The sequence below is a fragment of the Aotus nancymaae genome, unplaced genomic scaffold (genome assembly GCF_030222135.1).
Source record: "Aotus nancymaae isolate 86718 unplaced genomic scaffold, 86718_ANA_hifiasm-v0.15.2.pri h1tg000014l, whole genome shotgun sequence".
NCBI lineage: Eukaryota > Metazoa > Chordata > Mammalia > Primates > Aotidae > Aotus > Aotus nancymaae.
The window spans coordinates 72,542,884-72,563,653 of record NW_026988425.1 but is presented as its reverse complement, the minus strand read 5'-3'; the positions used below and the strand labels follow the sequence as shown (position 1 = coordinate 72,563,653).

The window sequence follows — 20,770 nt, the reverse complement described above, 5'->3', positions numbered from 1 at the left end:
TATTGTTACCAGAAAGGGGTCCTGATCCAGACTCCAAGAAAGGGTTCTTGAACCTCATGCAGGAAAAAATTCTGGGCAAGTCCATAAAGTGAAAGCAAGTTTATTAGAGAAGTGAAGGAATAAATGGCTACTTCATAGGCAGAGCAGTGGCATAGGCTGCTCAACTGATTATACTTACAGTTATTTCTTGATTATATGCTAAACAAGGGGTTGATTACTCATGAATTTTCTGGGAAAGGAGTGGGCAATTCCCAGAACTGAGGGTTCCTCCTCCTTTAGACCACATAGGGTAACTTCCTGATGTTTGCAAACTGTCGTGGTGCTGGTGGGAGTGTCTTTTAGCATGCTAATGAACTATAATTATTGAATAATGAGCAGTGAGCACGACCAGAGGTCACTTTAGTCGCCATCTTGGTTTTGGTGGGTTTTGGCTGGCTCTTTTACTGCATCTTGTTTTATTAGCAAGGTCTTTGTGACCTGTAAGCTGTACTGTCCCCTATCTCATCCTATAAGAATGACCTGGCCAGGTGCGGTGGCTCACATCTGTAATCCCAGCACTTTGGGAGGTTGAGATGGGTGGATCACGAGGTCAGGAGATTGAGACCATCCTAGCTAACACAGTGAAACCCTGTCTCTACTAAAAATACAAAAAATTAGCCTGGTGTGGGGGCACATGCCTGTAGTCCAAGTTACTCGGGAGGCTGAGGCAGGAGAATTGCTTGAACCCAGGAGGCAGAGGTTGCAGTGAACCGAGATCATGCCACTGGACTCCAGCCTGGGCGACAGAGTGAGACTCGTCTCAAAAAAAAAAAAAAAAGACTCTCTTTCTCCAGGAGACAAGACATACACATTCTCAGGGTCCTCTAACATTGGCATGGAAATGGCAATGTAAGGGAGGGAAAAATGGCTTCCCTCTACCCTTCTAGGTTCTTTGCTTGGGCTGCAAATTAAATTGACATAAGACAGATTAACAGAAGAAAAAACATTTTAATTAACTGCATAGGCAGCAGCACAGGAGTCTCACAAAACACAAAGGGCCAGATGATTGAAGCTTATAGCATTCTGAGCTAGAAAGAAATAGGGGCTTGGGGCTTCCCTGGAGACAGTGCGGAAGCACCACAGGTGTCAGGAGGGTTAGAGGAGGAAGTGTATAGGAAACTGTTGTAACCGAGCGAGTTGTAGAGAAAGCGCCACACTCTGAGATTGAATCAGGAGTCTTTTATTGCCGGGGACCGAGAGATGGCTAACGCTCAAAATTCTCTCAGCCTCGAAGAAGGGGCTTGATTCCTTTTTATACCTTGCTTAAAGGAGGGGAGGGGGAACCTAGCTGAAGCAAATTTTACAGAAGCAGAACAAGCAAAAGTTAAAAGATAAGCAGTTGCAGATGTAGGGGCTTTTCATATTATCAGTAGGTGCATTCCTAAGCGGGGATGGCACAGCTTGGGTCGTTGCCTTATCAATAAGTGCATTCCCGAGTGCCCTTGAGTGCAGCTAGACCTAGCTATGCACTCAGGGGAGGGGGATAGCGGGAAGGGGGAGGCTAAGATGGAGCCTGTCTGGCTTTCAGCTAAAATGGAGTCAGTTAGGCTAACACAGGGTAGGTTAGCACAAAAGAAGTTTGCCTTGCTATGCAGATAAAGTCTCTCAGGTAATAAAAGTTGTCTCTGAGTAGCTGCCTTCCTGACACAGATACTCTTAATATGTGGACTTCCTTTAGAGATGTAAATTTGCTTTACAAAAGGACCGCTTTTCAGAACTACTCCTGTGTCTGCAGTTTCTCAGAATAACCAGCTTGAAATATGCCAAGGAAGTATATTTTGGGATAGCATATTTTGGTATTCTACAGTCATAATTTGGGGTGCTGTGGCCTGAACCTCAGCAGCAAATAGAGCACAGGATTCAGGGTTCAGAACCCTGGATTCTATTACCAGCTCTGCCCCCTAACCCAGTGGTCTCTTGGGAAGGGTCCTTGCCAGTCACCAGTTGAATCAATTTCCCTAAATGGCAAAGAGGCATCGGAGTTCCAGCTGGCTTAAACATTTGTAGATTTCGTACCTTCCCTTTTGCCCCCCTCCACCCTCTCCAACCTTTTCCCCACCGGAAGCTACCAGGGGCCCAGCCCATTTCCCAAGGCCAGCAGTAGGGTTAGGGCTGAAGTGAAGTGACTGCAGCGGTAGCAAACAGAGAAGCTCACTGTAGTCTTGGTGAGAGCCTCAGCTTCTGATGAGTCACAGAACGCCACGGAGCAGGTTGCTGCCCTTGACTGATTGGGTTTACCTTATTTTTGTTTTGAGTTAGAGCCAACTCTCCTCATTCATTTTCGTGGCTCTGAATAGGGCCTGTTCCATTACATCTCTTCGTCTAAACGCCTGCATCAGAGATGCTAGAAAATCCTGCGCAGCTCATACCCCAAGGACTGGTTTCCGTTCACCTTTCCTTTCCTACTCCTAAGCTGCCCAAGACACTCCTTCGCCAAAGCTCTGTCTGGAAACGAGTCCAGCTAAGGTCAAGCCTTGCGTCATGTACCAGGGGATCAGACGAGTGGATTCCAGCCCCAGTTTTGCTTTTTTCAACTTTGCTGTGAGGCTTTGGACAAGTTATTTAACCTGTCTGGGCTCCGGTTGCCTCACTGCTAAAATGGGTACCATAATGTTTATTTGAAAGAGCAAAGGGATTGGTGCAAAAATCGCATTAACAGAAATACCTTCATTCCGGCCGGGCGTGGTGGCTCACGCCTGTAATCCAAGCACTTTGGGAGGCCAAGGCTAGCGGATCATTTGAGGTCGGGAGTTCGAGACCAGCCTGGCCAAATGGTGAAACCCTATTTCTACTAAAAATACAAAAAATTAGCCGGGCATGGTGGCGGGCGCCTGTAATCCCAGCTACTCGGGAGGCTGAGGCAGGGGAATTGCTTGATCCTGAGGTGGAGGTTGCAGTGAGCCAAGATTGCGCCACTGCACTCCAGCCTGGGCGACAGAGTGAAACTCCATCTCAGAGAAACAAAACAAAACAAACCTCAAAATCCTTCATTCGTGTTGGGGAGGGGGCTGTGAGGACAGCAGATCTGAATGAGAGAAAACCTAGAGACGCCCCCGCTGCCTTTTGCACGGAACAAGCAATTATAGGGCACCTTCTTTTTTTTTTTTTTTTTGAGACGGAGTTTCGCTCTTGTTACCCAGGCTGGAGTGCAATGGCACGATCTCGGCTCACCGCAACCTCTGCCTCCTGGGATCAGACAATTCTCCTGCCTCAGCCTCCTGAGTAGCTGGGATTACAGGCACGTGCCACCATGCCCAGCTAATTTTTTGTATTTTTTTTAAGTAGAGACGGGGTTTCACCATGTTGACCAGGATGGTCTCGATCTCTTGGCCTCGTGATCCACCAGCCTCGGCCTCCCTAAGTGCTGGGATTACAGGCGTGAGCCACCGCGCTCGGCCCATGGGCACCCTCTTTTTAGTGAGAAAGCAGGGATGGAAAATGAGTCCTTGGGCCAGCACAGGAGGAGAGGCTGGAAAACATATCGATATTCAGGGAAGCACGGAAAGGGCTCTCAATGGATCTGTCACAAAGTGCTGTCAGGGCAGAATCAGAGCAGAACAGCCAAGGGCCCAGGGATCGAGGAAGCTTGGGCGGAGCGGAGAGCCCAAAAGTTGAAGGTTTACTTGGCAGATGAGGGAGGGAAAGGGATTTCAGAAACAAGGATCTCGTGGCTGGGCTGTCCCAGGTGGCGCGCGGCAGAGCGCAGACAGGCACCCGGCGGTATGGTCGGTGCAGGACAGACAGAAATCGCTTACTAAGACTCCAAGCTTTTGGAGTCAGCTCTTTCTCCGGCTCCGAAGGCCGAGGGGCGCTGCGCCCTCCTTGGCGCGGGCCTGAGCGCGGCCAGACTGCGCATCAGACCCGGAGCGTGGGGCCCAAGGGCTGGCGGGCGACTCCGGAGCTCGGCGCCCCAACCGGGAAGTGATCGCGGCAGTCTACTCGCCTGACGCCAGCGGAAGTGCGAGCCCGAAGCGAGCCTGCTCCGCCGCCTGGCGCCCGGGAGGGGGCGAGCGCGGGGCGGGGCGGGGCTGGGGGCGGGCGAGGCGGGGCCGGCGGCGGGGCGGGGTTTGGCGGCGGTTGTTTTTACCCAGGCCTCGGCGCCTAGGCGCTCTGCCGAGGCTGCTCGGCGTGGAAGCGCGAGGCGCGAGGCATCCAGGAGGGTCGGTGCGGCGCGGGGAGCCGGCGAGCGCGCCCTCGGTGTTGGCCGCACGCGATGTCCGCTCAGTGCTGTGCGGGCCAGGTGAGCGAGGTCGGGCGCCGCGCGGGGGTGGTCCCATCGTAGAACCGGGCCAGGAGTCCAGGCGTCGAGGACCTGCCCGGGTGCGTTCCCACCTCCGGGGCCGAACGTAGGCCCGGGTGGATCGCTTGGGCTGAGTCCGCGGCGCTCAGCGGTCCGGGAAGTCTTGTGTCCTGGGCGGGCGGGAAGGGGCAGGGGGAAGCCCGAGAGGCTATCCCCGGGTCTTCCCGCCCGGCCTCCGGGACTCCGCGTGGGGCGGGGCATGCAGGGCTCGGGCGGAGGATCTCGACTGCTCCAGGGGCGTGTCTCCTCCTGCATTGGGCACTGGTGGGTAGCGCCGAGCTCCGTTGCCCTCTCGACTCTGCCTGTCGGATGAACCCAGGAAAAAAAAGTGGGTTTGGGCAACGTCTCCTTTGCCATGCCCTGAATAAAACTCGGGTTAAACAGCCCAGACAGGTTGTGCTAGGCATCTGGAAGTCGAGCGTGGGCTCTTTTGTACCTTTGATAATGTCTCGAAGCCTGATTTCCAAACTGCCGGGCGCAGGTCTGGGCGAAGGGAAAACTCAGCCTTGCTTCCTGAGTTTCCCGACCCAACTCTGGCTCGGTAGTAGCACAACTGCCTGGGTAGGGCGCGAGCCTTCCTGTCTCTCTCTCTTTGCAAATAAACTTTCTCGAACCTGTCTTTTAGCTCTCGCCTGTTTAAACCTATGATATCTGAAAATACTGTCCCCTACCAGTTACTGCATCAGTGTGGAATTAGTACGTCTGAGCCCTTTAATGCTGCAGAGTTAGAAGAAACGAAATAGGTGGGTCTCCTGGATGTGGAGCTGCTTTCTCCCTGTACATGTGGATCATCAGCGTTTCGGTACAGAGTTTTAATGGAGTGTTTTCACGAACGAATCAGACTCCGGGGAGCATCCAGGTTCGGGGTGTTCTTGCTGACACTCAAGCCTTTCCACAATCGAGGCCAGCTGTAAGTGAGGCAGGGGTTAAGCTCTGGGTTTCTGTAATCGGCGATTATACTGGCAGATAATCTGTCCTGTTTGGAGTGGCCACGTGGAGCTCTCTTGGTTTTTGAGCTCTAATACTGTGCTTGGCATGCATTAAAGCTGGCCTTTCCAGAGTTGAGAAAATTGAGGTTTTTGACGACTGAGGTGAAATGATTTTTTTTTTTACTCTGAGTCAGGCAGAGAGAGAAAGAGAGAGAGAGAGAATGAGAATGGTCACCACCTTACCAGGGATTTGAGAACAAGGTGGACCAGCAAAGGCTGTTTTCAGAAAGCTCTGCAAATATTTTATTCTCGTTTTGAAATACTTTCTCTTCAACATGATGCAACACTTTTTATTACACGGTAGTTCTATTATAGCTGTTTAGGGGCATCTGTCCTGGTCCTTTGAAATCCCCTTGAAGCTATGTCATTCCCAACTACCTAATTTAGGGCTCTGTAAATTATTACCAGTATTCAATGGGTTTTGTAAAAGAATTATTTTGATATTGATGTTTTGGCAGGTTTCTAAAGTCTCCCCTCTCAGGACTTTGGAAAGAACTAAATCAAAGTTAACCCCTGCTTTCCCAGGCCTGCTAGAGGCATCACTGTGGTGGGCCTCATTGCAGTGTGATGGTGATCACACTGTGATTTCCTGTGGATAGGGCGGTAGGTAGTTAAAAGAAAGCAAACAGGCTGCGAGGTGGCTCATGCCTGTAATCCCAGCACTTTGGGAGGCCGAGATGGTCGGATCACCTGAGGTCGGGAGTTCTAGACCAGCGTGACAAACATGATGAAACCCGTCTCTACTAAATATAGAAAATTAGTTGGGCGTTGTGGTGTACGCTTGTAATCCCACTTACTCAGGAAGCTGAGGTAAGAGAATCGCTTGAACGTGGGAGGTGGAGGTTGCAGTGAGCCGAGATTGTACCATTGCTCTCCAGCCTGGGTGACAGAGCTAGACTCCGTCTCAAAAAAAAAAAAAAAAAAGCAAACAAACAAACCTCACAGCACTATCAGAAGTTACCAGTTCTTTTGTTTGTTTGTTTGGGCACCTACCTTGTGCCAGGAACGGGGTAGTCATAAGTCAGACAAACATCTCTGCTCTCAATGGTCTGTCTGAGCAAGGGAGATCATTCCATAAACATGTAAACAATGAAACAATGAATATGGTACTGGTCCTGTCAGAGGCTGTGTGGTAAGCAGCCTTGAGGAGGGTCGTGAGGGAGTCTGAGAAGATGCCCGTGGAGTTGAGACTGCTCAGGGAGGAGAGGTAAGGGGAGTCTAGGGTGGCTGGTGACCTAGATGAGGTCAGAGAGAAGGGCAGGACCAGACATGGCCAGAGCCTGTCAGCTGCCTTTGGACTTTGGATTTAGTTCTGGTTGCAGTGAGAAGCTGTGCAAGGATTTTGAGCAGGGGTGAGCTGTGGTTTGATTTGCAGTTAAAAGATTCTTGGGGTATTGTGAAGACTGGACTGTAACAGGGGCTAGAGTGGAGGTGGGGAAAGCAGTTCCAGCTGGTCATGCAGTAGATAGTTGCCTCTTAGGGGTAGGCAGTGTTCTTGGCTTCAGCAGTGAACATAAATCCTCTCCCAATGGAGCTCAAATCCTGGCAATCTGCTGTTGCTGTAGTCCCAGGAGGAGAGCGCGTGGTACCTTGATTTAGGCTGTGGCTGTAGGAGTGAGTACCGTGGACCTCGTTGGCTTCTGGGTATATTTCAGAGGTAGAACTGGATTTGAGCAAGAATTACAAGTGGGATGTGAGAATGAGACAGACTGCAGTTTCTGGCCTGAGCCACTGGGTAGGTGATGATCGCATTGACTGAGGTGAAGTATGAGGCTGATAGGAAGAAGACATTTGGTGAGCAAAACCCAAGTTTCTTGGTTTTGTTACATTAGAGATGCATATTATAAATTAAATGGAAATGGCAAGTCACCATTTAAGTCGGGAGAAGTTGAGGTTGGAGATGGACATTTTGAGGACTTTTAACTGAGGGCCATCATGAACAATAACCCATAAACCCATAAAAGAGCCTGGGCTTTGGACTCAGGCCTGGGTTTCAAGTGGGAAATCTGGACCATGAGGGCCGGTGTGACCGGCTGAGTTACGTACTCTATTACTTCATTGTACCTCAACTGTTGAATGGGTGCTTCTTAAGGTTACTGTGAAAATTACATGTGATGATAAGTGTAAAGTCTGTAATATAGGATTTGGCAGAGTATGAGAAACCCCCCAAATCTTAACTTACTAGTGACCATTACCCATCTGCATCAGGATAATCTCCAGATCATCTTATTTTATTTTTGTATCTACTCAGATATTCACTTAGATTTTGTTTAGGGTGTTGGCTAATGGACACTAAGAAGGCAGAGATTACAGGGGAGTGGTCACTCAACACTTTATGGGTTCAAAGTTCTGTGCTAGGCCCCTAGGGACGAGGTAATGAACACAGGGCTTCCTTGTTCTCCTTTAACTTAAGGGCTATGTGGAGATGGGAGTGTGGGGGAAGTTAGCTACAGAAAATGACAGTGCAGGCTGGGCGTGGTGGTTCACGCCTGTAATCCCAGGACTTAGGGATGCCAAGGTGGGTGGATTGCTTCAGGCCAGGAGTTTGAGACCAGCCTGGGCAACATGGTGAAACCTTGTCTCTACTAAAACAAAAATTAGCCAGGCGTGGTTTTTCAGGATGCGACCTGAAGTCCCAGCTACTTTGTGAGGCTGAGGCACCAGAATTGCTTGAACTCAGGAGGTGCAGATTGCAGTGAGCTGATAGTGAGCCACTGCACTCCAGCCTGAGTAACAGAGCAAGACGCTGTCTTAAAAAAAAAGAAAGAAAATGACAGTGCACACCGTCAGAGCAGAAGTGAGGTGTGTGCTTGCAAAATCTAGACAACTTTTCCAAGGCAGTTTGATAATAGGGATTGGGAAGGCTTACTGCAGGCCAGTATAGACATGAATGACGATAATAATAGCCGAAGTTTGTTTCAGTCCACAGCATGTGCTTTTTTCTTACATACATTATAATTCATTCATTCCTCACAAAACCCCTGCTTGGCCTCCTTTTACAGGTGAGTCAACTAAAGTATAGAGAAATAAATTAACTGATGTTACCAACTGACTGATGGCAGAGATAGGTCTTGTGTACGGGCTCACCTGACTTGAGTTGGGTGACTTTTGTACCAAACTGCTACTATCATTATTACAGTATGAATAATAATTGCTCCAGATGGCTGTAATACAGCTTGAATACACTGCTATTAGGCTGTTTTGATAGATATTGATGGCTGCCAGTAGTTAGTGGGTGTGTGAGGTTTAACTTCTCCCTCATGCCTAATTCAGGTCATAAAGACCCAAGTCACAGACCAAATTCTGTCACACATACAGATAGTGGCAGGTGTATAGAACAATCATGCAGCCTGTTCTGAGACTTCCTGATGTTCCAGCTCTTTGCCTTTGTTGGTGCTCTGATAGGCTTCTTGCCTGAAAAGTTCACCTGAGGCAGATGTGCCAACAGTCTAATAGGCAAGACTCGGCTAACTTCTGATTGGTGGGCAGCCAAGACTACTGCACCAGATAGATCAAGCCCATGGTTGCCACTCTGAGTAAAGATTCACTCTGTCTTTTTTTTTTTCTTTTGAGATGGTGTCTCACTCTGTCACCCAGGCTGGAGTGCAGTGGCGTGATCTTGGCTCACTGCAACCTCCACCTCCTGGGTTCAAGCGATTCTCCTGCCTCAGCCTCCCAAGTAGCTGGGACTACAGGTGCCCACCACTACACCTGGCTAATTTTTGTATTTTCAGTAGAGATGGGGTTTCACTATGTTGGCCAGGCTGGTCTCGAACTCCTGACCTCAGATGATCCGTCTGCCTCGGCCTCCCATAGTGCTGGGATTACAGATGTGAGCCACCACACCTGGCCTATTCATTCTATCTTTACAGCCAGTTCATGCAAGGGAAGGAATGCCCAGGCCCAGGCCCAGGTATTTTTCCAGCCAGATACTATTTCTAGATCATCAAGAATTTCTGCAATAAAAACCCATTTATTTATTTATTTAAATATGGGATCTGGCTGTTTCCCAGGCTGGAGTGCAGTGGCTCAGTCATAGCTCACTGCAGCCTCTAACTCCTGGGCTCAAGCGATCTGGCTGCTTCCGCCTCCCAGGTAGCTGGGACTACAGGTGCTCTCTACCATGTCTGTCCAGTTTAAAAAAAAATTTTGTAGAGAGTGGGTCTGGCCTTGCTGCCCAGGCTGGTAAAACTCATTTCTAGTGTCTGTTATGTTAACTAACAAAGCCTTGAATGCCACCAGGGACGATCCATTGTCAAAGATAAACAAAGCCTGACATTAGTTCAAGCAGTAAAAACAGTTTTATTCAATAACTATTGACTGTAGGGGAAAGAACTGAGCTTCATTCGGTTTTGTGCAGAGGTGACTGGGCCTTTTAAAGGGATTCATAAGGGAGTAAGGAGGGGAGTGAGAGTGGCTCAAGTAGAGTCAGGAAAGTGAATAGTTACAAAGGGTTGGTCTGTGTAAATGTGATTAGGCCAGCTGTGTCTGCCTGCTGTTTGGCCTTTGATTAAATGTTTGCTGGAATAGGTCTTGACCAGGACAACTGATGCCCCTAAATGCAGCTTAAAACACACACACACACACACACACACACACACACACACACACACACACTCTCTCTCTCTCTCTCTCTCTCTCTCTCTCTCTTTCTCTCTCCATGAAGACTTATTTAAAAGATAAATTACATACCACATATAATAATGATGATTCCAGGCTGGGCACAGTGGCTCTCGCCTGTAATCCCAGCACTTTGGGAGGCCGAGGTGGGCGGATCACCTGAGATCAGGAGTTTGAGACCAGCCTGGCCAACATGGCAAAACCCTGTCTCTACTAAAAATACAAAAATTAACTGGCGTGATGGCACATGCCTGTAATCCCAGCTACTCTGGAGGCTGAGGCAGGAGAATCGCTTGAACCCGGTAGGCAGAGGTTGCAGTGAGCCGAAATTGCGGCACTGTACTCCAGCTTGGGCAAGACATCGGGAAGCTATAGCAAAAAAATAAAATAAATAAGGAGGCTGAGGCAGGTGGATCACCTGAGGTTGGGAGTTCAAGACCAGCCTGACCAACATGGAGAAACCCCATCTCTACTAAAAATACAAAATTAGCTGAGTATGGTGGCGCATGCCTGTAATCCCAGCTACTCAGGAGGCTGAGGCAGGAGAATCACTTGAACCCGGGAGGTGGAGGTTGCGGTGAGCCAAGATCTTGCCACTGCACTCCAGCCTGGGTAACGAGGGAAACTCCATCTCAAAAAAAAAAAAAGAAGATGATTTCCCCAAAATATCCTTCCTTCTTCACTGTAAAACCCAAATCTCTTGATTTAAGGTCCCAGCTCAGTGTTTCCTCAGTAATGCAGTTTCTCTTGTTTTGAGAGTACTTACAGAATTAGTGCTTAGTAGACTCCATCGCATCACTTAGTACTTGGTCATCTGATGCACTGGAATTAAATCCTGGCTACTGCAAGGATGTTTCCTCTCTTCTCATAGGCAGAGCACTTACTGTGACCTAGCTGAACCCCCTGTTGAGCTCTTTTGGTTACAGAACTCTTGTTCCCTGTTGCTCTTTGTTTATAGTGATTGGAGATGTTAGGTCCTCATTATATTACAGGGTGCATTCACCCTTGGAAGGGATTCAGTTACAAAAATTCATTCTTTCCATGATGATACTTTTCTGAACAATGTGGAGAGTATTTGTGTAACAGAAGGAAATCACCCAGAGAGAACCACATTTTGATGGTTTATATTCAGTTACTTATATTAAATATTATTTTGTTTTATATATATTTTTTGAGACGGAATTTTAACTCTTGTCTTCCAGGCTGGAGTGCCATGGCGCAATCTTGGCTCACTGCAACCTCTGCCTTCCTGGTTCAAGCAGTTCTCCTGCCTTATCTTCCTGAGTAGCTAGGATTACAGGCACTCGCCACCACGCCCAGCTAATTTTGTGTTTTTAGTAGAGATGGGGTTTCACTATGTTGACCAGGCTGGTCTTGAACTCCTAACCTCCGGTGATCCGCTTGCCTCAGCCTCCGAAAGTGCTGGGTTTACAGGTGTGAACCACCGCGCCTGGCCAGTATTTATTATTTAACTTTGCAAAGTTGGGATTATGTTGGAAGTGCTGTATTTGATCCTATTCTTTTTGCTGAATTATGGGGTGACCAAGAAAGTTTTTTTAAACATGCATCAGCCACTAATTCGTAGCTGTTAATGTTTACTGGGCTTACATTTGTATGTAGATCATCTTCTACCTTCAAACTTGATGGTTTCTTTAGAGGTGCTAACATTGAATGTGTGAAAGTCACTTAATGAACTTAAGAGTTAAGAGGTTTGTGTGTCTTTCTATTCCCAAAAGGCCAAAAGTAATGAAAAAAAAATCCCTAATTTCATCTCTGTTAGGTGTCATCATTGATAATATATTTCTGTCATTTTCAACATTTTTTTTTTTTTTTTGAGATAGCGTCTTGCTCTGTTGCCAGGCTGGAGTGCAGTGGCACAATCTCGGCTCACTGCGACCTCCGCTTCCTGTGTTCCAGTGATTCTCCTGTCTCAGCCTCCCGAGTAGCTGGGACTACAGGTACACACCACCACGCCCAGCTAATTTTTGTATTTTTAGTAGAGATGGGTTTCACCGTGTTAGCCAGGATGGTCTGGATCTCTTGACCTCGTGATCTGCCCACCTTGGCTTCTCAAAGTGCTGGGATTACAGGCGTGAGCCACCGTGTGTGGCCTCAACATGTTCTTTAACTTTGACCTTTTTTTTGCAGTTACTTTCACGGGTAACATCTGTCCAAATGGTGGTTGAGTCACTGTTTTCCTGCTGTATGATGGTGGCCATCTTTGCTTCAGCTGCACTCACAATGAGTCCTGTGTTTCTTATCGATAGCACTGGCACTTTTATTTTCCTGTTCATCTTTATAAAGATGTAGGCAAATTGCAGTAAAATGCCCTATAATTGTTCTGTCAAGGTAATGGTTTGATTAATGTTGGCTAAATGTGGTAGTCTCCCTTTACCTGCAGTTTTGCTTTCTGTGGTTTCAGGTACCTGAGGTCTATCGGGGTATGGAAATATTAAGTGGAAAATTACAGAAATAAACAATTCACAATTTTAAAGTATGCCCTGTTCTGAATAGTGTGTTGAAACCTCGCTCCATCCCACTGGGATGTGAATCACTTGTGGCCAGCGTATCCATGCTGTCTAGCTGTCCACCTATGCTCCTCACCCCTTTGTCACTTGGGAGTCATCTCAGTTTCAGGTCCACTGTTGCAGAATTGCAGTCCTTGTGTTTGAGTCATTCAAGTCACCCTTATTTGACTTAGTAGCCTCAAAGCACAAGAGTAGTGATGCTGGTATAGTGTCATAAGTTTTGGTTTTATTATTTGTTATTGTTGTTAATCTCTTACTGTGCCTAATTTAGAAATTAAACTTTATCATAATGCCAGGCAAGGTGGCTCATGCCTATCATCCCAGCACTTTGGGAGGCTGAGGTTGGTGGATCACTTGAACCCAGGAGTTAGAGACCAGCCTGGGCAACATGGAGAAACCCTGTCTCTACAAAAGCACAAAAATTAGCCAGGGCATGGTGATGTGTGTGCCTGTAGTCCCAGCTACTTGGGAGGCTGAGGTGGGAGGATCACTTAAGCCCAGGGAGGTCCAGGCTGTAGTGAGTGTTGTGTCACTGCACTCCAGCCTGGGTGACAGACTAAGACCGACCCTGTCTCAAAAACAACAACAAAACTTTATCATAGGTATGTATATACAAGAAAAAACACAGTATATATGGGATTGGGTACTACCCACAGTTTTAGGCATCCACTGGGGGTCTTGGAACACATCCTCCTCGGGTAAGGAGGGACTACTCTATATAGCTCACTGGTGAGCTGATACAGGAAGGGTGGCTTAGGGGTGTCTTTGTGTAGTGTAGCTAAGTTCAGGTTGTCAGATAATCCTCTGTCACTTACCTTGAACAGTATGGAGTGTGAGGGTTGCATTCTTAGTTGGAGAGTTCCCTTGAAGGTTGCTCATTCAAATGTGTTTTTTTGGGCAGCTCTATAGCTGACCTGGCGAGCTGACAGATGGCTTTGGGCTGCAGCAAGTCTGACTTTGTAGGCACGGCTGAGGACTGGTGGGTCTGTAGGCGTGGAAGTCAGCCTCTGACTCATCTCTCTGTGCTAATTAAATAAAAGGTAACAACACCTCCTTCTCCATTGCTTGCTTCCCTCCCCGTTTTCTGTATAAATAGGGGCTCTAGATTTCCCACAGATACTGAGTATCTGGGTGTGACTATGAAACAAGGAAGCTTTGCTTTTCAGTTTTCCAGGTGGCTTTTTTTTTGTTTTCTTTGAGATCGAGTCTTGCTCTGTCACCCAGACTAGAGTGCAGTGGCACTGTCTTGGCTCACTGCAACCTCTGCCTCCTGGGTTCAAGCGATTCTCCTGCCTCAGCCTCCTGAGTAGCTGGGATTACAGGCATCTACCACTGTGCCCGGCTAATTTTTTTTTTTTTAATATCTTTAAAAACTTTTTTTTTTTTTTTTTGTAGAGACAGGGTTTCATCATGTTGGCCAGGCTGGTCTTGAACTCCTGACCTCAGGTGATCCACCCACCTCGGCCTCCCAAAGTGCTGGGATTACAGGTGTGAGCCACCATGCCAGCCTCTAGGTATTTTAATGTAATCACCAGTTAGAGCCTCAGAAAGGGCACCACAGTAATTATGGCATTATCTGCTATTATTTCAGAGAAGTCTGTGGCCATATCGTCTATGATAACTTGATGTTAAGAGGTAGGTCCTCATTTAAGCTGATGTATCTACGGGACTAGCCATTGGATGTAATTCTTTGACCAAGCTGTTTTTAGTATTTTAAGTGGCCATACCTGCCTAATTATAAAGACCCAGTGTATTTTACGTATTGCTGTTTTCACTTGAATTTAGGGTTATGATTGGATCCTGAGAACAGTATCAATCAAGTTACCAATCTAAACTGCTGTGATTGTTCCCAAATAGTAGGCATCCCAAGTAGCCCATGTAAACCTTTGCAGCCCTACCTAAAATGTATTTTAAAGCATTTTCAGTGGGAATATCCCCATATTCTTCTAGCTTATATATTAATGATGTTTCAAAAGATTTTAGAACTTAATCTGAGAGTCGGTGTAGAGCAGTAGGAAATTCAGATAGTGAGTTGGTGTGATTATACAGAACATCTGTTTGAATTTTAAAGGGAAGCAGGATTTTACTTTTGGCTTTTCTTCCATAGTTTGTCTTGTGAGATTAAAATTGCTGATGTTTAAGGAAAGCAGCTGTTGTGGAAAAACTTAGTGGGTTTTTATCAGAGTAAATTTTGAAACAATTTGTGGGTTTTTGAAGTAAGGTTACAGTATATAGTGATTAGACAGCATTTTTACTCCCTCATGAAAACTGTCTAGTCAAAACAAAAGTAGGAAAAACACAGACATAACCCCTTAAATCTTATTTATGAAAAGATAACTAGAGGAGATGGAAAAATCAGACTTCTGTTTAAGTATCATTTTTATAAACTGGCTAAGTGCATTTTGAAACAAAATTCATGAGGTCTTTGTGGAATGCAAGCCACTTTTTTGTGCTCACATTATATGTCAGTAATTTAACGGAGGGCTGATCTCCTAATGCTTTGATCCTTGGCCATTGTGGTTCACCCGAACTAGGGAGGAATTCAGTCTTTTGTTCTTGATTCCATGCTCATTGATCTCCTCCTTTGCCATTCTCAGGAGCAATGACAGTATTTTGTTTCCATAGTAATGAAACTGTTTGCTATAATAGGATTCTATAGTGGTAATTTTTCTTTAGCTTTGCTAGTCTTATCCCTAAAGACTCTAGGACTTTGTTGACTTATTTCATCAGCTGTTATTCTTCGTTTTGCTTTTGTTTTTGTTTTTGAGATGGAGTCTCTGCTTTGTCGCCCAGGCTGGAGTGCAGTGGTGCTATCTCACTGCAACCTCTGCCTCCCAGGTTCAAGCAATTCTCCTGCCTCAGCCTCCAAGTAGCTGGGATTACAGGCGGCTAATTTTTGTATCTTTTTTTTTTTTTTTGAGATGGAGTTTCGCTCTTGTTACCCAGGCTGGAGTGCAATGGCACGATCTCGGCTCACCGCAACCTCCGCCTCCTGGGTTCAGGCAATTCTCCTGCCTCAGCCTCCTGAGTAGCTGGGATTACAGGCACGCGCCACTATGCCCAGCTAATTTTTTGTATTTTTAGTAGAGACGGGGTTTCACCATGTTGACCAGGATGGTCTCGATCTCTTGACCTCGTGATCCACCTGCCTCAGCCTCCCAAAGTGCTGGGATTACAGGCTTGAGCCACCGCGCCCGGCAATTTTTGTATCTTTAATAGAGACGGAGTTTCACCTTGTTGGCCAGGCTGGCCTTGAACTGCTGACATCGTGATCCACCTGCCACAGCCTCCCAAAGTGCTGGGATTGCAAGTGTGAGCCACCGTGCCTGTTCTATTCTTTCTTTGTTTTTTTTTAAAGAGCTGACAATCTGTAAAGAAAAATGTCAGTTGATAAATATTCACTGGGGCCAGGTGTGGTGGCTCACACCTGTAATCCCAGCACTTTTTGGGGCTGAGGCAGGCATATCACCTGAGATCAGGTGTTTGAGACCAGCCTGCCCAACATGGCAAAGCCCCATCTCTACTAAAAATACAAAAATTAGCCGGGCATGATGGCGCATGCCTCTAATTCCAGCTACTTGGGAGGCTGAGGCACAAGAATCGCTTGAACCTCGGAGGCAGAGGTTGCAGTGAGCTGAGATCATGCCATTGCACTACACCCTGGGCAACAGAGTGAGACTCTGTCTCAAAAAAAAAAAGAAAAGAAAAGAAAAGAAAAACAAATATTCACTGGGTACCTGGAATAATAAAGTTCAGAGGCTGTAGCTAGGCTTGCTTGTGCTTGGGAGTGGCTTGTGAATAGATGCTGCACGTCCTCGCAGTATGAGACTGTGCCTGGGGCAATGCTTCTTCACACACTGAATTGAGGGTTTGTTTGCCTCAGCTTTGCACCTTTTATCTTTTGGGAACATTTGCCCACAGAAGTAGATGAGCCCACCCAGGGGAGCATGTGGAGAGTGGGTCCTCCTTCCTGAATGGCTCTAGAAATCCATGCCATCCTGCAGTTGCACACACACTGTTGTGTGTGTCCTGAAATGGCACAGGGACCAAAATGGTGTTGGTTTGGACTGCTTGCCTGTCACATTAGGGTTACAGAGAGCAGTTTCAACAGAAAGCTGAGGTATGGTCGAGGTATGCAGTTTATGGGGCAATTACCATGTCACAAAGTGAGAGAAGAAGATTGAAGATTAGTGCCTGTGGATTTTTTTTTTTTTTTTTTTTTTTTTTTTTAAGATGGGGTTTCTCCATTATGGCCAGACTGGTCTTTGAACTCCTGACCTCAGGTGATCCACCCACCTCGGCCTCCCAAAGTGCTAGGATTACAGGCGTGAGCCACTGCGCCCGGCCATGCCTGTGGATTTTTGATAGTGCCAGCTTATCTGGAGGCTGAGGTGGGAGGATCTCTTGAGCCCAGGAGGTCGAGACTACAGTGAGCTGTGATTGTGCTACTACACTCTAGCCTGGATGGCAGAGCAAGACAATGTTTCTTTTTTTTTTTTGAGATAGAGTCTCGCTCTGTTGCCTGCCTTGGCCTCCCAAAGTGCTAGGATTATAGACGTGAGCCACCGTGCCTGGCTGAGACCATATTTCAAAAAAAAAGAGTAAGGCTGGGTGTGGTGGATCACTTGAGGTCAGGAGTTTGAGACCAGCCTGGCCAACATGGCAAAACCCCGTTTCTACTAAAAATTCAAAAATTAGCCCAGCGTGGTGGCAGATGCCTGTAGTCCCAGCTACTCAGGAGGCTGAGGCAGGAGAATCGCTTGAACCCGGGAGCCGGAGGTTGCAGTGAGCCAAGATTATGCCATTGCACTCTAGCCTGGGTAACAGAGCAAGACTCCAGCTCAAAAAAAAAAAAAAAGTGCTTGGGGGTTTTGGAGTTTTTGGCAGCCTCAGTTTCTAGGAAACAGAAGGTAGAGAAATGCTGGGGAGCTGAGAACTAAAGCCAGGGAGGGGAGGTTATTATCTTTTAAGATAAAAGGAGGAGCAGATTAAGAGCCTGAAGGTCCTTAAAGGATGGAAGGAAAACAGCTTCCTGCCCCCAAATTGCAGGATGCTGAAGTTTAATTATTATTATTTTTTAAAGTTCTCCTGTCAAAATTGAGTCCAAGGGTAGCTCTCTGTCCCCTTTTTTCTTCAAAGAAATCCCCTACTTTCTGTGCCCTCCGCCACCTCCCACTTTTTCTATCTAAGTTTGTGAACTCTCATTAACTGAGATTCAATTCTTTGAAAAATTCTGGAGAGGCAAGTCTAGTTCTGGAGAGATCCAGGTTTTGCTGCTTGCTTGACTTTTCTTCTCTCTCTCTCTCTCTTTTTTTTTTTTTTTTTAAAAAAAAGAGACAGGCTCTCACTGTGTTGCCCAGGCTGGTCCCAAACTCCTGGGCTCAAGCAATCCTCCTGCCTTGGCCTCTCGAAGTGTTAGAATTACAGGTGTGAGCCACCATGCCCAGCCTTGCTTGATTTTTGAGGCAGGTCATGGAACCACAGAAACTCTTGGAAGATACCTTAAAAGGCATCCATTTGTAATGACCCATCTGAAGCTTAGATGTCCTTTTTAATGCCCCTCTTCTGTGTCTATCTGTGTTTGAATCTCACCAGTGTTGGGGAGCTCACTACTGTTCCTAGTTCTTAAATTTTCTTGTCAACTGGGGGATATTCCTGTCTTGTCTCCCTACTGTTGTTAAAGAGAAAAACTCCCTTTAACAATATTAGTGATTGTAGAAAGAATAAAAATCAGATGTTACATGTAAGAGTCTTTTTTTTTTTTTTTAAATCTATAAAGTGGTGATGCAGTGTTTCAGGGTTCAGTTTAAGTTACCAAGTGAAGATACCAAGACCACTCTAGGTAGTTTAAACAGAAGAGGATGTACTGTAGGGAATTAGGTGTGTTTAAAAAGTGGTTGTAGAACTAAAGGAGCAAGCATGAAGGGGCCACTCCCTGGGACACTTGAACTTAAGAATGTTACCTAAGGACCAGGGGTTCCGTCCAGGTTCTGCTGCTCAGCACACAAAAAGCCAATGACTGAGATGGACGAGTATTGCAAGGAAGAAGGCTTTAATCTGGTGCTACAGCCGGGGAGATAGGAGTTCAAATCCATCTCCCTGACCTACTAAAACTAGAAGTTTGTATAGCAGGGAAGAAATACAACAATGCATAAGAAAATAAGAACCAGGGAGGGGCAAGGAAGCATCATGATGAATGAGGTGTCAGGCATCTGATATGGTGATCTGGTGAGTTTCAGTTCTTTGAGACTCTTTGAGAGGCCTGAAAGTCCTATCCTGAGGAAGGAACTCAGATAAAACAAATACAAGTTTCAAGCTTTAAGACCAGAAGGGTCAGATATGTTTATCAAAAAGATCAGTCTAGGCTGGGTGTAGTGGCTCACATCTGTAATGCCAGCACTTTAGGAGGCTGAGGTGGACGGATCACCTGAGGTTAGGAGTTTGAGCCCAGCCTGGCCAACATGATGAAACCCCGTCTCTACTAAAAATACAAAAATTAAGCCAAGTGTGGTGGCAGGCACCTATAATCCCACCTACTTGGGAGGCTGAGGCAGGAGAATGGCTTGAACCTAGGAGGAAGAGGTTGCAGTGAGCCGAGATCGTGCCACCACACTCTAGCCTGGGCAACAAGAGTGAAACTGTCTCAAAAAAAAAAAAAAAAGAAAGAAAGAAAAAGATTAGTCTATGGGACTATTGAGTTGGTTTCAAGTAGAAGCTACTGCCACCACTATAACTCTGCCCTGACACCTATCAGTTAGTGGCTTCACACAGGAGCCTAGTGGCTGCTACTGTCTGTCCTTTCCCAGGACCTTGCCTAGAAGCAGACACCACAGCAGAAGGGTGGCTTCCACCTTGTTTTCACCTAACAAATATTATAAGAGCTGTTAAGTATCAGGATCCTAACAGCAAGGGAGTCTGAGAAGCATGGTTTAATTTTCCACATTCTTCAATACTGGAAGACATGTAGAATGGGAATGGAGGCAGAGTGAGACAATTGACTATGTATCAAGCACAAGCCGTGAGAATTAGCGTGATAAACTCTACCCACTGTTGGCACTGTACTTCCTGCTCATGATGGCTTGACCAGAGGGAAATGACAACCGCAGAAGTAAGGCCAGAAGTATTGAGAGGGTCGGATCTGGAAGTAGGAAGCTGGGGTGTATATAGTATAGACATTTCATTTATCAGCTGGACAAAGGGAGTGGCTCCTTATTGGGTTTCCTCTCCCTGGTTCTTTCACTGGCTGATTGTTTTTTCCATACTGCCAGCGAATTGATCGTTCTATTAAAGTATAGTTCTTTTTTTTTTTAAAAGACGGGGTTTCACCATGTTGGTCAGTCTGGTCTTGAACACCCAACCTCAGGTGATCCACCCACCTTGGCCTCCAAAGTGCTTGGATTACAGGCGTGAGCCACCACGCCTGGCTAAACTATAGTTCTAATTACAATCTCTCTGCTTGATTTTACAACCCTTATGGGGTTAATGTAGTGGATTTTCTAAATGTGAGTCCTTTGTAGGAATCTGTTAGGGTTTGTATCAAGAAAACCTATTCTAAATAACAATTTGCTTAATCATGTATGCAGTGATGTCTCCTCAGGCATTCCCAATGTTGGTCATTTGTGTCCCTCTCTCCTCTTCCTTTCTTCTTTCTTGATGGATGTAGCTAGGAAGCGTATCAATTTTATTAATCTTGTGGAAGACTAGGTTTTTTCCCATGATTGGTTTTCTGTTTCATTGATTTCTACTCTTTATTATTTCCCTCTTTTTACTTTAATTTGTGCTTTGATTTTTTTTTTTTTGAGGTAGAAGCTTAGATCATTATTCTAAATCTTTTTTTTTTTTTTTTGAGACAGCCTCTTGCTCTATCGCCCAGTCTGGAGTACAGTGGTGCCATCTCTGCTCACTGCAGCCTCTGCCTCCCTGGTTCAAGCGATTCTCCTGCCAAGGCCTCCCAAGGCATGCCACCACACCTGGCTAATTTTTGTATTTTTGTATTTTTTTTTTTTTTTTAGTAGAGACAGGGTTTCACCATGTTGGTCAGGCTGGTCTTGAACTCCTGACCCTGTGATCTACCCTCCTTGGCCTCCCAAAGTGCTGGGATTACAGGTGTGAGCCATCAAAATATTTTCTTTCTTTTTTTTTTTTTAAGACAGAGTTTTGCTCTTGTTGCCCAGGCTGGAGTGCAATGGTGCAATCTTGTCTTCCTGCCACCTCTGCCTCCTGGGTTCAAGCGATTCTTCTGCCTCAGCCTCCTCAGTAGCTGGGATTACGTGCCTACCCCCATGCCTGAGTAA

At 46.4% G+C, this 20,770-nt stretch overlaps 1 protein-coding gene across 4 annotated transcripts in view; it reads left to right on the top strand.

Annotated features, from left to right (window-relative positions):
- The window catches only part of SERINC5 (serine incorporator 5), a 137,052-nt gene that overhangs the window by 9,059 nt on the left and 107,223 nt on the right, over nt 1–20,770 (top strand). Inside the window, exon 1 of one of the 4 annotated variants that reach the window (XM_012462080.3) lies at nt 4,177–4,279. The exons of 1 other annotated variant lie outside the window; for it this stretch is intronic. In XM_012462080.3, the coding sequence (XP_012317503.1) occupies nt 4,253–4,279 (27 nt within the window). In that variant the 5' untranslated portion in view covers nt 4,177–4,252. Of the gene's footprint in view, nt 1–4,176; nt 4,280–6,585; nt 6,681–6,947; nt 7,123–20,770 lie in introns of those variants that run through there. 2 more of the 4 variants (XM_064376086.1, XM_012462081.3) reach the window with 2 other exon arrangements.